This window comes from Tribolium castaneum, chromosome 2 (assembly GCF_031307605.1).
Source record: "Tribolium castaneum strain GA2 chromosome 2, icTriCast1.1, whole genome shotgun sequence".
Classification (NCBI taxonomy): Eukaryota; Metazoa; Arthropoda; class Insecta; order Coleoptera; family Tenebrionidae; genus Tribolium; species Tribolium castaneum.
In genome coordinates, this window is record NC_087395.1 from 17563619 (window position 1) to 17578919 (window position 15301).

At 33.8% G+C, this 15301-nt stretch overlaps 1 protein-coding gene across 1 annotated transcript in view; it reads left to right on the forward strand.

Annotated features, from left to right (window-relative positions):
- The first annotated feature begins 4537 nt into the window (after nucleotides 1–4537).
- Nucleotides 4538–15301, forward strand: part of Eip75B (Ecdysone-induced protein 75B) — a 32772-nt gene continuing 22008 nt past the window's right edge. Inside the window, 1 exon segment of the mRNA NM_001321670.1 lies at nucleotides 4538–4703. Within this exon segment, the coding sequence (NP_001308599.1) occupies nucleotides 4556–4703 (148 nt within the window). The 5' untranslated portion in view covers nucleotides 4538–4555.

Below are 15301 nucleotides of genomic sequence, written 5' to 3' on the forward strand. Positions count from 1 at the left end.
GATTATTATAAAAATATAAACCGACAACATCCACGCATAAGACAATGACCGTTTAACGTCTGACATTGAAAAAGTTATCAGATGTTTTTTATCGACCGAATAAACATTTTGCGTTGTACGTGGAGCCTGAATATTGCCCCAATAACAACACGTCAGCCGAAATTTTCAGCCGAATATGTCCCAGTTTTTTAACAAAATGCGCATTTGTGTCTTTGCAAATCTCGTAATTGCTTGGACAAACTATTGGAATACGAATTCGAGTTCGGAAACATTCGAAATATTCCAATGTCAGTGGGAGGTGGGAATTATTATTTTGTAAAATCGACTCTGACTTTAGTTAGACGGCCTTGCAAAGGTCAAATTATTTTCGTTGAATATTTTCTATCGCTGATGCTCTACACTATTTTCGACCACATTTCACCTTAAAAATGTTTAGAACGTTGGCAATTGTTTAAACCGTATTGTGCTAGGCCAGTCGAAGTTGGCCATGATTTCATTTTTTTATTACGGTGGGCTAAGAATAGAGTGCCAGTGTCATGGTATTTATATCGGAAGCATGCCGTCGCATTTATTTTTATTTTGTGTGCATGTACGTACATATTAGTAAACTGTTGTTTATCAGAAATATATTTTTCAAAAATATTCACTTATCATCTTATTCCATCAAAATGGAGTGGATATGATACTTGATCTATCTGTTTAATTCACTAGCGAAAAAAAAATTGCATTAGTACCTAATATTTAAAAATTTGTTTTGAGAGACTTGTAAAATTATAAAAACTTAGAACAGAAAAATGTACAAAAAAAGCCTAAAAGTACGTATTTACTATATACTTTTAGATCTCAAAAACTAATAGCCCCACAATAATATTTTATATTACTATTATACACTACGTTATCTATAAATAAAGTTTCCGTTTAATTCGCTTATGTTTGTAGAAAAAAACAATAATGAAAAAAATAAATGTTTGATTTTTTACTTCACTCTTTTAGTTTTGTTATTATTTTATACCTAATTTAGTGTAATGGTATTTATTATAAACTTGTTCTGCTAATTGCAAATGAGTTATTCAAATCAATTAGACGGTTTTTGTACTACAGGTAATAAAGACAGATTTAAATTTAATCAATAAACAAAATAAAATGTCAAATGTAAAATCGAATCACAAAATTTGGATTTTCGTTCAAATGCTTGAATCAAAAATAATTCGGCAATTTTTGAATACAGATAATTGTAAAAGATTTAAAATTATTAAATTTATCTTCTCTTACAGTAATAAATAGGCGAATGTTATTTCGTAACTGGTTGCATATACCAACTGTGCTAACTGTGACTATCTCTAGGTCATTAACTCCTATGTCTTTGTCAGTGGAATACCACAACTTGTCAAAAATTATGTAGGTATACCTATTGTTTTGGATGGAAAACAAATATTTGGGAGACAAAATTGTATTTACGTAGCATTATCACTAAAGTGTTAATTAATTTCCTTATCACGCAAATAAGATACCAGTTTAATGCAATTATGACGTAGAATAAACTCAAAATTCAAAAAAAAATGTTTATTTGATCAGTAGTATCCTCCATGGATACTCAGTAGGATTCATAAATCTACAGTTTCTTTGTGTTCATTTTGGTGCAAATAGCGTACTTTCGGCATTAATTTTTAAATGAGTTGTCATGGTAACAGTTTAGCTATTTGCACCACAATGGTTTTTGTGAAAAAAAAAAGTAGTATTTATAAATGAATTACTGCATCTTTTTTTCAGAACCCACTCAATCAATATCTCAAAAAAATGTATTTTAATGTATTTAATATTTCTTTTCGACTAAATTTAACAAAGTAATTTGTTCGTATCGGTACAGTCACAATCAAACAGAATGACACCCATGTCAACCGGGACCGATAGCAAAAATCCAACTAAAATCTTTTGACCGTGTCTGTACCTACTACATGATATTTTGTACATAAAAGTCCCAAGTTGTGATTTTCTTAAGTATCAAAACTACCTACTTTGAATTCGAGTCATGGAAGTTTAGAATTACGTGTATTATATAGTATTATACAAAGTGTATCAAAAAAATGGTGCGGTAGAAAATGTCAACAAAACATCATTCTTCAAAAACCAAACATTTTCCACAAAAATTTTTTACAAGATTGATAAAATAGTAGTAGTAACAGTAGCAGTTAATTTTTCACTTGCTTCAAATATCCCTGAATAAAAATTAGTCACTAGAGGTACTATTTACTAAATCGAGGTTATAAGACGGTTGACACAACTTCGTAAGAAAAGCCATAGTTTTTTTCCTAATGGGAATTTTCAGATTGCAAAATTGATGTAGTTTCAAGACAAATTTCTTTAGGTTTAAAGTAAACAAAAAAAATAATTCAAAATTAAACTAACCCAAAGTACGTTGTCACTTATTTTGCACTGACAAACTTCAAGTTATTATTTTTTAGTAAAAAATTTATCAAACCATTTTTTTAAATTATGCATTAAAAAACAAATTATTATAATACTGACTTAATTTTTTTACCTATTTTTTTCAAATAAAATTAATTAATGTAATTTTTGCACGAAATAGGCTTCCTCTCTTTTAAACTCGATGTTATGTAAAATAACAAATGACTTAAATCATTGTTGAATTACGATAAGGTTTAATTTTTTGAGCAGAAAGCGAAATTTAAACTTAGCTCAGAATTAAGATAATTCGAATTAAGTTGCCATTTATTTTGCATTGACAATGCCTTAAGTTTAGTTTTGTAAATGTCATTAAAAACAAACCAAAATTATTTATTTAATTTAACCAGAAAAAAAAAACACAAAATTATTTGAAATTTATTATTTGCAGTAGATTTAAATTAATGAAAATGTTTAGTTTTTGAAATAGTAAACAATTTAACAAAAACTATGAAGAGTGATAAAATTGACAAAAGCAAATTATTATTAACGTAGTTTTTTTGATAAACTCTGTTTTCAAAACTATGTAAACGCTAGCGTCGTATTTTGTCAGAAAATTAGATATTATAAATTATTTATGAACTTTAAAAAGTTAATAGCTAATGTAATTTATAGTTTTAATGACAGATCTAATAATTAATAACTATTGTACATTTTTATCAACCTTATTTAAAAAAAATAATTTGTGCAAAGTAGGCTTTTAAACTTGATTTTATGTAAAACAATCATATTTTAAATGATATATAAAAACTAAAACTCACCCTTTTTATTTTCTGAAATTTTTAAAATGCAAATTATTCATGAAGGAATTAAAAATTAACTTTTCTTTCCGAAATTCTATGCTGAACTTCAAAACACCCTCAGATTGTTCACAAATGCATTAAGTATTTTTACAAAACACCTTTAAATCTGTACAGAGGTCTCTTATCAACATGCTTATACGAGAGTGTTAACAATCTCTCTATTAATAATTTACATGCGTAATCTAAAAAATCGAATCTATGGGAAATTCCATCGACACTAAATTCATATTTGTACAAAGCATCAAATCGTAGATGAAAAATTATCCGAAATTTATTATTTTTTTTGTATATTGAAGCAATTCAAAAGGTCAAAAACAAATTTGCAGCAGTTACAAATTTCCCGTTCTTAAACCAGAATTCCCAGATATATTGATAGCAGTTATTGATTTCTAACGTGCTAAGTAAAAGTTTCTCAGAAACCCCAACGTTTAATTATAATTTTTGGAGCCAATAAACCATTCAATAAACCGAAACTTTGTTCTTTCCAGAAAAGTGTATTTTAATTTTTAATTAGCCACCACCATTTTAATTTTACGACAGTGGCGGCGAATTTATTCAGGCGGTTTGTCCAACTTCAAAAAACAAATTATCCTAATTATAGCCCTTATCCTCTCATCCATGAAAGTTCATGGACGGATCAAACATCGCTTTTTTTCAATGTCAAGTGAAACTGATTCTTAGGTCCTGGAGCACCTGCAAATATTTGCAAAAAAACAATTATCCCAGTTATAGTAAGTTCACGACCACACAAGCCTCACTCTTTCTTTTTAAAGAAAGTAGTGAATGACAGTGAAACCGAGTCTTGTCCGGAAGCGGTTTTTCGTCGTCGGTGCGTCCGTGGGTCGGTGCAAATTCGCACTTTTCCTAGTAAATGTCAATGTCAGTGATGTAATTAGGGCCCGTTTCGTCCGTCTCAGTGCACGGAGGAGAGCCCGCGACCTGAAATCGATAAGCAGTTCGCGCGGCTGGGTTCAGTCGCCGCTTTCAAGGACAAGGCCAGCACTCAGAGCGATCGCGTCCGAGGCGGCGCACCTCGAGCTCATTCGCTCGCAGCTCCGCGTCCGTCGTGTCAGTGTACGCGCCAGTGTAACCACCCGAAGTCGTAATATAGCGCAAATTCACCCTTCGGGGGAGAAGTGCATGTGCCAGACGGCAGACCGTGGGGCGTCTAGGGTGCAGCGCTTGCGCGCCCCCAGCACTTAGCCAACTGCATTCAATTTCACTTTCATTCGACCCGCGAACTCTTCGGTGGCTCCTCGTGGTGATGCCGGTGTAACGGGGGTGACGACATGCAGACCGCCACCATCGTGTTCAAGTCCGACGCGAAGGAGTTCCGGCCCATCGTCTCCTCCACCACCTCCAGCATGCGGCCGCCGCCGCCGCCGCCCCCCAAGCCCAAGACGCAGGAGGAGCCCTCCAGCTCCATCCCCGACCTGGGTGAGTCACGCGCCCCCGCAAAATATAACAAACCTGACCATGACAATTATTTTTATGACCGGCAAGGCCTCTCTTATCTGAAGGTAAATTTCATTAAATAATCATTGACTCCGAGCTGGACGCCGAACTTGTTACATCTCATTGAAAAAACAACCATCACACGGAGGTTAGTTCACATGACACAGTTAGACCAAGTTGCGGAAGCGATTTTAAGGGCAAACATCGCTCAATTACAAACTTGTATTTATAGACAGATGGCCTACAACTAATTTAAACAAAGCCTTGGCTTCCTCTCACACTAATTTTATCAATCTCGCACTTTTGTTTATTCATTAATCAATTGATCGTACGATTTTAATAAAAATTCCTGACGTCGATCATGCCGTACCTGACGGTAACCAGGAGGCAACAAGCCGTGGAAAATGGAAATTATCACGCGACATTACCGTCTCCACCAATTAATCACATTCCTTGTTTTTTAATAATTGTTTATGATAATTGTTTAGTCTACCAATTTCGCACCTGCGTATTTTGCGTTGCCTAACTTTCAGCAACTATTGTGCGATTTTTTATTTCTCCCGAGTACAATTTAATTTAATTCGGAGATTAAGTCGGTGAAGGGTGAAATTCAAGTGGAGATATGCTTTCAAGATAACGTAGGGGAGGGTGGCGGAATGTTTTTCGATTTTTTCACCCACATTTATTTACATGTTTAATTATCGATTTATCTTATCTCAAGTCGGTATCAAGGGACATTGCGAACTTCTAATCCACTTAAATTTGAGACAAAAAAAAAACGGTTTTGAAGTGGGCTAAAATTTATTTACATCGGAAAGGTCAAGGATCGCCAGACCTATTTCCTATTCTAGGAGTGGATAAAAATCAAATTTGCATTTTCGTGAACGGTTTAGTGGCTACTAAAATATTCAAAACTAGTCAAAACAATCGAAACTCGAAAGCAAATTGAAAGTGTTAGCGGAGGCTATTAAAACAATAATGAAATCAACCATTCGTTGAACAAAATTTTGTTTAAGGGTGAAAGCAAGTTTTTTCTCTTAATACACAACAGAATTTCAAGTATCATATACCAAACTAAAGGTTTTTTAATTCTACAGGGCGACGCGTTGCCATATTTTGAAAAAATGGGAAAGACTTCAAAAAAAAAAAGGAAGAAAAGTAAAAAATGTTGATATTGAGAACAGTTTTACTCAGATATTTTTAAAGTAATAGATCTGGGATTTTGTAGGATAACTCAGAAGACTATTTTATAGGCCCATGCGTTGAGTTTTTTTTAATTCTTTTTGAGATATTGTAATTGTTGTAAAAATCGCGTTATTTATTAGCCCAGGCAAATTAAACAAAATAAGGCGATCGGCGAAAAAAATTCCTAGAGAGTTGGAATTTTTTTAATCACTTTTTAATCCCAGCACTTTATTGTAGGACGAGTACCATGGGAGATATACGGTTGGAAAAAATAAGCACTAAAAAATGTGCTTTAAAACAGAAAAAACTGACAATAAATAAATTACAGGAGAAGGAGGAAGGTTTTTGTCCCAAAAAATTTAGTTGAAAAATTATAATTATGTTTTGTCAAAATTTAGATTTTTGTGATTTTTTTAAACGCAAAATTGGTTGTCAAGCCAACTTGATTTGTTAATAGTAATTTTACAAAAACTGCAACCGTTTTAATCTTCCTGCACACACCATACCTCGTATTTATTTGCATTTTGACAAAATAATACGTAAAATAAATTTCCACGATAATTTGTGAACCAAAAGAAAAGGGGTGATGGACGTATTTTATTGGTCACCAAATAAATAATCTTGGGATGTCTTATATTGCAACTAACTCAAAAGTAATAAGTCTTACGTTAATTTTTATTGACTTTGATTTACAGTAAAATTATCTTTGTTCGATTATTTTTGATAATAATAATAATAACCCGTCTTCATTTGAATTGTAAATACAACTCGGGAGGCGAAGTCTAGAAATTGTTATTCGAACTTAACTCCCTTAACATCTAAGAAGTAAATAAGCAGAATAATAAATAAATGAATGAACAAACAAACAAAATGAAATTTACAAAAATTGCACTGTACTAAAACTAACAAGAAACTGAAGAAAATAATAAAAAGCAAAAGAATATCTGGAGAAGAAAACCAAAGATTAGAAAAATTTTATTGCGAAAATTGTTCGTTCAGAGTTTTTCTTTAAGCAAATGCCAGGAATTGTATAATTTTATTGTATTGTAAGAAAGTGATATTTCAAATTTTCTGTTTTAAATTTTTATAATGTAATGACAGATCAGCAATATTACGCACAGTAAAATAAGTATATATTGTAGCAACGTTTTCTTTGTACACCATTAATTTTTATTATGATTACCCCAAACCGCAAGAACCTCTCAAGCAAGCTGAATTTCTCAGAAAATGCCGCTTCATAGAACTATTGATAGGCATTTTGACATCGAATATTACCATTGTCCATTTATTAAGTCTCCAATTCGCAAATAAGCTTCGATAATAAAAGTGTTTTCTTGCACGGTGTAATAATTTAGTTGCATTTTAACGAAATATTTAAAAGAAATTAATCGAATTTCACAGATTTGACATTTATTGACAGAGCGGCACAGTTTTTTTACAAGTAAACCAATTTCAAAGGTAACTAGATGAGAATCATTTAAAAATATATTGTAGATAATTAGACCATAATTAAGGTTAAAAAGCATCAATGATTCGCAGAGTTTTTTCGAAATTTTTTTCGAAGTCCAAAATATTGTAGTTGAAATATAACTTTTTTAAGACAATAATTCCGAATTCATTATAATTCCAAGATTTTTTACGTTATTAGAGACACCAACTTTCAGATTAATTTTCGAGTTTATTTTAGTGTTTCTTGTAGAAATATATACAAATTGACGAACATTTACTCGCATTTAAATTCAAACCAATTTTATTATTTCATAAAATTGCAATTCTTTGTAAATATATAACTCAAAACATTTAGCTTTCCTTCCCACTGGAAACTGAAAACTGAGTTACTCAGTTTCTCTGACTCCGCCACTGCCTTTGACCCCTGTTTTATAAAGTTGAATTCGCGTCGTAAAAACTGGCGTAAAATTCCCGTTACTCTGTAATTGATTTTTGGACGTAATTAGAGTTCCGTACAAACAATTCGAGTCTGTCCTTTTGTTGTTTATGCGGCGCAAAGTTGAAAACAGCTTGAACCGCCTTAGTTTTTGTTGTTTTTCCGTCGTCGCGAGCGGTGAAAATCGGTTTTTCCGAAACGGAAAGTGCTCTTAGCGCTGTGATAGAAAGAGGCGACCGACGTCTTGACGGATGTAAGTGTCCCGAGCTCTAAATTTGCTCTCGTCGGGGTGAAGCCGTGCCATTAACCTTGGCCCAGCAGCGGCGCGGGGCTGTGTGCCCCTGTCGCGTTAATTTTTTACGTTTGGGTTTGGCACAAGTGCAAGTGCGGCCAGACATTAGATGGGGTGAGGTGTGAGCGAGACAGGGCCGAATCGAACGAACAACCCCGACTATGCATGGGCGGAATGCAGCGCGCGCGGGGCGCGGCTGAATGAGGTCAGGGACCTGGCGTCGAATGCTCTGCTACCCTTCGGATGGCTCGTCTGAAGCCTTTACGGAGAGATTTCTGAGCACATGCCCCCATTTGCCGAGCGCTGGCGGTGCCGCTGAACTCGCCTTCTTTCACTCACTTTCGGTTATTTGGGGGAAATGGCGGCGGCGGCGGAGGAATGGGTGCATCGGTGCGTCCGTTGGATCGATGCGAGACAGTAACCCGATTTATGAGTCACACTGTAACTTGTTTCTTCCAACAAGTGTATCAGCGATGCAGCCTTGACTCGCCATTACGATGAGTACAGGCTTGAACGGAATTCGGATTTCATTCAGTCGGGAAACTGCAAATAAGGCGCATAATGGCCCATAATGGGGCGCTGGTTGAGGCGATACCATAAACCCATAAATCACACCGTTTCTAAAGCGGGCACTGAAAGTGCAAGACTTATTTATTCCAAATGGGACTCTATTCTGGACCTTTAATGTGTTTACACAGTGTTTACAAATTGCACCAATAACATCCTTTGAATTTGTGGAAAGTTAATAAGAGTTGTAAAGTCATAAAATGATTGATTGTGCTTTAAAACGACCATCATTTTCTCGCCCCTTACCACACCACCAACAGAACGACTTTTTACAATACAGGGTGTTCGCGAAATCGAAAATTTTCGAGTCGGCCTTGTTCAGATTTGGGAATTGACACGAAATCAAAGGGCCATTGGCGTTAGTAATTGTCACAATTGTCATACTCTTAGATTTGTTGCTTTCAGAATGCTACTACGGCATTCAGAGTAAAAAATAACAATAAAAAAGATAAAACTATTGAGAATTTGGTAACCAAAGTATGAAGTAAATCATTCTGAAGCGCTAATCATGGACAGGGCTGGACTCAGAATTTTGGAAAACTAAAAAATTATCACCGTTAACTCGTTTAAACTGTCACATGTTGAAAAGAACGCCTCAACTTAAAAAATTGTAAAGGTACATAAAAAGTATTTCACATTTGCCTTAGAGCGATTGTCTTCAATGGACGAACTACATACCTAATTATGTTGGAAAAATTTCTGTGATTACAATTTTTAAAAATATGAAATAATTTACTTAATAAGAAAAATATTGAAAACATAGTTTTTTTAATGCAGTCTGAATGAACAAAATTACGTAATTAAACTAAATCACATACAGTAGGACCTCCATACAACGAATTGATTATTTATGCAAGAAGTTCTCCCGATTATAGTTTTTTTGTTGATTAAATTACCTAGCTTTCTTTCTTAATAAAAATGAGTAAACTAGGTACTCGAATAATATACTGGGTGATCGATTTCAATCCTGAACACCCATTTCGGGTTTCTAAGATAATGTTAATTAATAGGTAAATTTAAAGTTTCCATTTTTACATGGAAGTAGTATTTCTTTTTTAATTTTATATCACGTCAGGATTTTCCAAACTTTTCGTATGTTTTTGGGTCTCTATTTATGTCCAGAAGTAGCATAATGCCTACTACTATTTTGTATTATTTGTAATTATTTGTTTTTTTTTTTGTAGTTATCGACTCAAATATTTTTTTCAAGCTAATTCTAATGCTCAATTCTACGAACTTTTTGTAAAAGAGTGTAGGATCTCAGGTGGTTGTGGAATTAAATTTTCCGCATTTAATTATTTTATTTCTATGAAATTTCTGAAAAGTACCAATTTTTATCTACTCAGGCAACCAGTAAAACCAGATTTTTCATATACTAACGTTGCTCTTTTTTTCTGGAAAGAAGCGGCAAATTTCTAATGCCTACTACGATCCTACATTTATTTATAAACATTTGTATAATGCTATACATATGTACTGTGTTGCTGTTATAATAAGTAATACCTTACAGTGGTAATATCTAAAGTAATAATCCTAACATTGGTTAAATAATGGTTTTTCTTTTGATTTTTTTTCATAATCAAATGGAAGGTATAAAACCTATTTTGAATATACCATTTAATTCGGAAAAAAGGCTTATTAACGAACGAAACCCCTGTCTGACACATGGTCCCATTTAAAAAACATCAGGATGTTTTTTTGATGGCTTTGTATTTCAAAAACCGATGAATAAATATTTATTTTATTTTATTTTATCTTCGAAAGAGGTTTCAACCTAAAGGTCGAGAAGATAATGATGAATTTTATTCTCGTCTACAACACAAAATTTTATTCTATCCTCTGTTATTTTGATTGAATTACCGAGTTATACTGGTTTATAAATATATTATAAAAATAAAAAAATTCAACAATGAAAAATACGTCAAAAACAGAAAAAACAATGATGGTCAACTATATTTCTCGAGACTGATAAAATTTCGTTTTACCATGAAGTAAGTATTCAGTGGATAAGATGCCATTTTACCGTTTACGATAGAATAAAAAAATGTAAAAAATTAATAAGCGCCTAGATTTGATTGATGAGTCTCCAGAATTTTTACTGAAACGGTTTTAGCAGCAGGAAGCCGGTTTCATGCACACCTATTATAGCAAAACCCTGTCTAGTACAAAAATATGACATGAAATTGAACTTTGATGTGATAAATTCTTCAACTTCACTCAAATTTTAGAAAATACTTTTTTAATTTTTGTAAGGTTTATAAATAAATATTTTATTTATGTGAAAACAATTATTTGCCACTTTTAAAAATATTTAACAAACGTTTCGACATCTTATTTATAAAAAAATGACATTTTAAATAACTATCCTTTTTAGAGGCGAAAGAGTCAGTTCATTTCATTTTTATTATGAAAAAAACATAAAAATCTATATTACCAGTGCAAAAATTTATAGAAAAAGCTTTTGGACATCATTAACAACCTTGCTCAGTTTATTTATAAAAAGCTAATAAGTGATAACAGTTTAGACAAGAAAGTTTAATAACAAACTCTATTTGCAACTAATTGGGTTCTGTTTGCTATCTTATTTTCTATTACTAAAAAAATCACACTTTGTTATTCTTATCAATAACACAATTTTTGTGAAAAACTGTAAATACAGCAAAAAAATTATGGTAAACTTAGGAAAATAAATCAACAATCAACTGATTACACTGTTTACCTCAAACGTTATAAATTTAACTCAAACAAACGTTATTGGAGACATAACTAGTAAAATAGCAATGTTTGAAAAAATCAAAATATGGTTTATTTCATGTTGAACTGTTGACATTTATTCGATTAGGCATTAGTTCACTTCTTTTCCTTATCACCAGTAGTTCAAAAATGGTGTTAGATAAATTTAGCGTCCCGGTAAATATTTACGTTTTCGTAACCGTAAAAACAAAATAGTAACCGGGTGCAAGTGTTTTGTTTGTCTTTTCCGCCATTTCCGCTATGTTGAACCGCTTTTCCCTCGCTTCTGCATTGCGTAAAAACCGTCGAATTTTCCCAACGATGTACCGTCTGATGATTTTTCGCCGCCCCCTCATTCCGTTCTATTATTTCTCATCTCTACCCTTACCTGTCTGGGGTTCCACCCCATCCATAGTGTTGGCATAAGAGTCGACGGCCGGTGCATAACCGTCTGGATGCCACCAGTGGGGTGTTGTCATGGAGACTACGACCCCGTCCGTCCATTCGGCCCCCGACGCGTTGCATTTTGCAATCGATAGAATAATGAGGTTTTATGCGTGCGTGCAATAATCGGGGGCGTTTACGCATTTAAAAAAAATTGGAAAAAATATGGTCTTGTGATATTTTATTTTTGGCCGTTTGGTGGCCCAATGCCGGGATTTGGGGGTGCTTCGGATGCACCCCGGACGCGTGCGCCATCTTTCGGCGAGTGTGGAAACTAGAGCGGTTCATGCGCGTTTTCCCCCTGGAAGCAATCGATGAAGCCTGCACTTGGCCTTCAAAAGTCGCGGGGAGGTAGCACGTGGTCGCTGAGGGTTTTCACCCCGATTTTCCCGGGAAATCCGGTCCCAACGCCTACTATCTAATGGTTTTTTCGCTTTGATTAATTGCGTTATTGCGCATTTTTCACGGGGTGACTTTCGCCGGATAACGAGGATCACCTGGTTGATGACTGCGTCAAGACCAGATTCTAGTGATAGTGAGATTGTTATTAGAGGCGGTCTGTTGGAGATGATGGTTTTATTATCGCTTTCTTCTGCCGAAAAGCGAAAGTGGCTATCAGTTTTTTTCTTATGTTACATCCAGTTTATTATAGGCTTTTGGAATAAGGTATCGGTGTCGTTAACCTCTGAATGGCCTATAGCAGTTCTATTAATTCATTATTTTTCACTGTCACTTTTATCGCGTGATACAATCGAAATGTCTCCGTCTCTTTTCGACACGTTGGAAGTGGGCATAAGTCGGTCGCGCCACTTTCAGTAGATTACATCGGCCTAGTTTTGGAACTCGGTTCAAGAAACTCTAACCGGGTCCGAGGTAAAACTATGACGTTTGACTTTCTCATGGACATGGCGTGCCTTTTAAGGCGTTTTACAACAAAGCGAAAAGTTTTGCAAAAAAAACGACTGAATTAGGGAAAAAGCCAACGTCACCGGGAGGACTCTATTGATAAATAAACAGGCGAAACCTTGAGCTGATAAGGCGTATCTGCAGCGATAAGAGCGCAACACGATTGTATCTCGGGTCGATGACCACCAATGATTTAACCTCAAAAATTGAGGTCATTATATTTTTGTAATAAAGAGCATGATGGAAACTGAACTGACACACATGTCGAACACTGAACCTGTCCTTTCGTTTTCACCCTTATTCGAAAATTTCTGTTGCGTCAAGACGTGGTGAATCACATTTTCCCTAAGCGGTTGACTCAGTCGGGGGATGATACATCCCCTGGGGTCGAGCGTTTCATTGAACCGCCAGTTGTTACCACAAATCAAAAAACTATTGGTACATGCATGCAAGTAAATAGAAATAGACCACAACAATAATCTAAATCTGAATAAGAAAGAGAGAGTGAATGCGTGTGAAACTGCAATTTCACATTCTAACGTTCGGTTTTACTTTGGCTGAAACCATGAAAGTTGAACAAACGATTAAAACATTATTAACAATTATGAAGGGGAAATTCGAAAGTCTTTTTTGGACGGTGTTTTTGTTTAGATGCTAAGTAAATATTTCGCTGTTGCCGCCAGTGTTCTAGAAAATAATGTTGCTCAACCGATGCATTCATAAACATGGTTTACCTACAATAAACATTTTTTTTTCAAACCGTATTGGAAATGTTTGGTGGCTACTTCAACATTCGATTAAAATCGATCAAAGTGTTGTTTGCACAAAATGATATCGGTCAAAACACTGCGTTATCTTTGATTTTTGCTCGTTCACGTACTAAATTAGATTGAATTCGCCCTTAGTAGTGAAATCGTACCCACTTTCATTAAAAAAATTCATTTTTTACCTTTGTAATTGACGAATTTGTACTTGTCAAGGAGAAATCGAGATGTCTAAGACCATTGAGAAAAACATTCACTTTCTTTGTTTTGGGCTTTGGTTAAGGGTCCCGCCAGAGGGCTGATGTAATCAGCATAATTGTGTGAAAACAGAGAGAAGAATGAATAACACGGAGTTGGTTCGTCAGTGACAGAAAGTACTTGCTTAATGATTATAATTTTTCTAATTGATTAGCGAAAGTGCTAGTTTTTCTACACCTTTTTATACCAAAATCATGTTTTTTCACCTCTGACAAAGCACAGAACAAAAGTTTATATCTCTCATCAGAGCAGAATCGGGGATAATGTTTTGTTGTTTTAAAATTTAGTTTAAACAAATTGTTATCGTATCAAGATTCATTTTGACAGGAGAAAAATAAGCAAATACTTGGTATGTTTTTACATAATATTTGTGCTCGCAAGACCAATTTTGTGTGCTACTTTTAAAACGTTTGAAAATATTTTTAAATACATACAATATTTCACATTATTTATTTAAAATAGTGATACGTAGGGGTTTCTGTCCAGGGACTGGGGCCAGAATTACTAAGGAGCTGAATAATTCTTCAAAAAAATTTCGACTGAAGAGGCAGTTACGTAGTTCGAGTTAACGAAAATTCGTGCTATCAAAAATAACTGAAAAAAAGTAACTTAAGATTTGAATGCGAATTTCATCTAAGAAAATCAAAATCGCTGTTTCTAATTAAATAAAAAACGTTGACTTTTTACACACCTGGCTGTACATAAAAAGGCACCTACCTTTATTTTGGGAAATTTTTTACTTACAGACAGATAAAAATTGAACAAAAAAATTATTTTCGACCAGAAAGTCACATTCAAAATTTTATACCAAACTACGCGTATTTACTTCCGGTAATTGTTTACGAAATTAGTGAAAAAATAGCAGTCAGATTTTGAATTAGGTAAACGTACCTACTTTTACATTTTAATGTTAAAAATTATTTTTATGTATGAGCTGCTACTTGTGGCATCGCAAATTTAGGTGATTTTAGTTGGGATATTTGAATGCAGGCATTAGTTTCACACAAAACTGCTATAATTTTATTTATTAACATAAAAAATTAATAAAATTAAGATTTTTTTTTCACGAGATATAGATCTTCGAAGTTAAATTTTTAAGTTAAGTTTTTGGTGCTTCAGATCATATTTCTTTGACTTTAGTTAACGGAAACGACAGCTTTTGAAGCATTAAAAAAATAACAATTAATGTCTTATGATGTACAAAACAATTAAAAAATTTGCAAATTTGACAATAAATTAAATTCGACGTAATAGGAAACAAAAGAGCAAAAATTTTTGCTAAAGAAAACAAATTAAAAAATATGTCACCATACGAGAGTTTGTCCGTCACTTTTGAATCACTCTGTATAGGTTGTAAAAAATATTTTTTACTATTTCTTATGTCATTCTAATAAAAACTAACGATGCTTAAATGTCTTTTTGTGCAAAAAAATGGGTAAAAAATTGTCACTAGACTCGAAGTATGAATGGGAATGGAAAAAGTTTGGTCCAGGATTTGTCAAAATGAGTTCAAGAAATTCGATTTATCGAAGTTAGACTGTTGCAG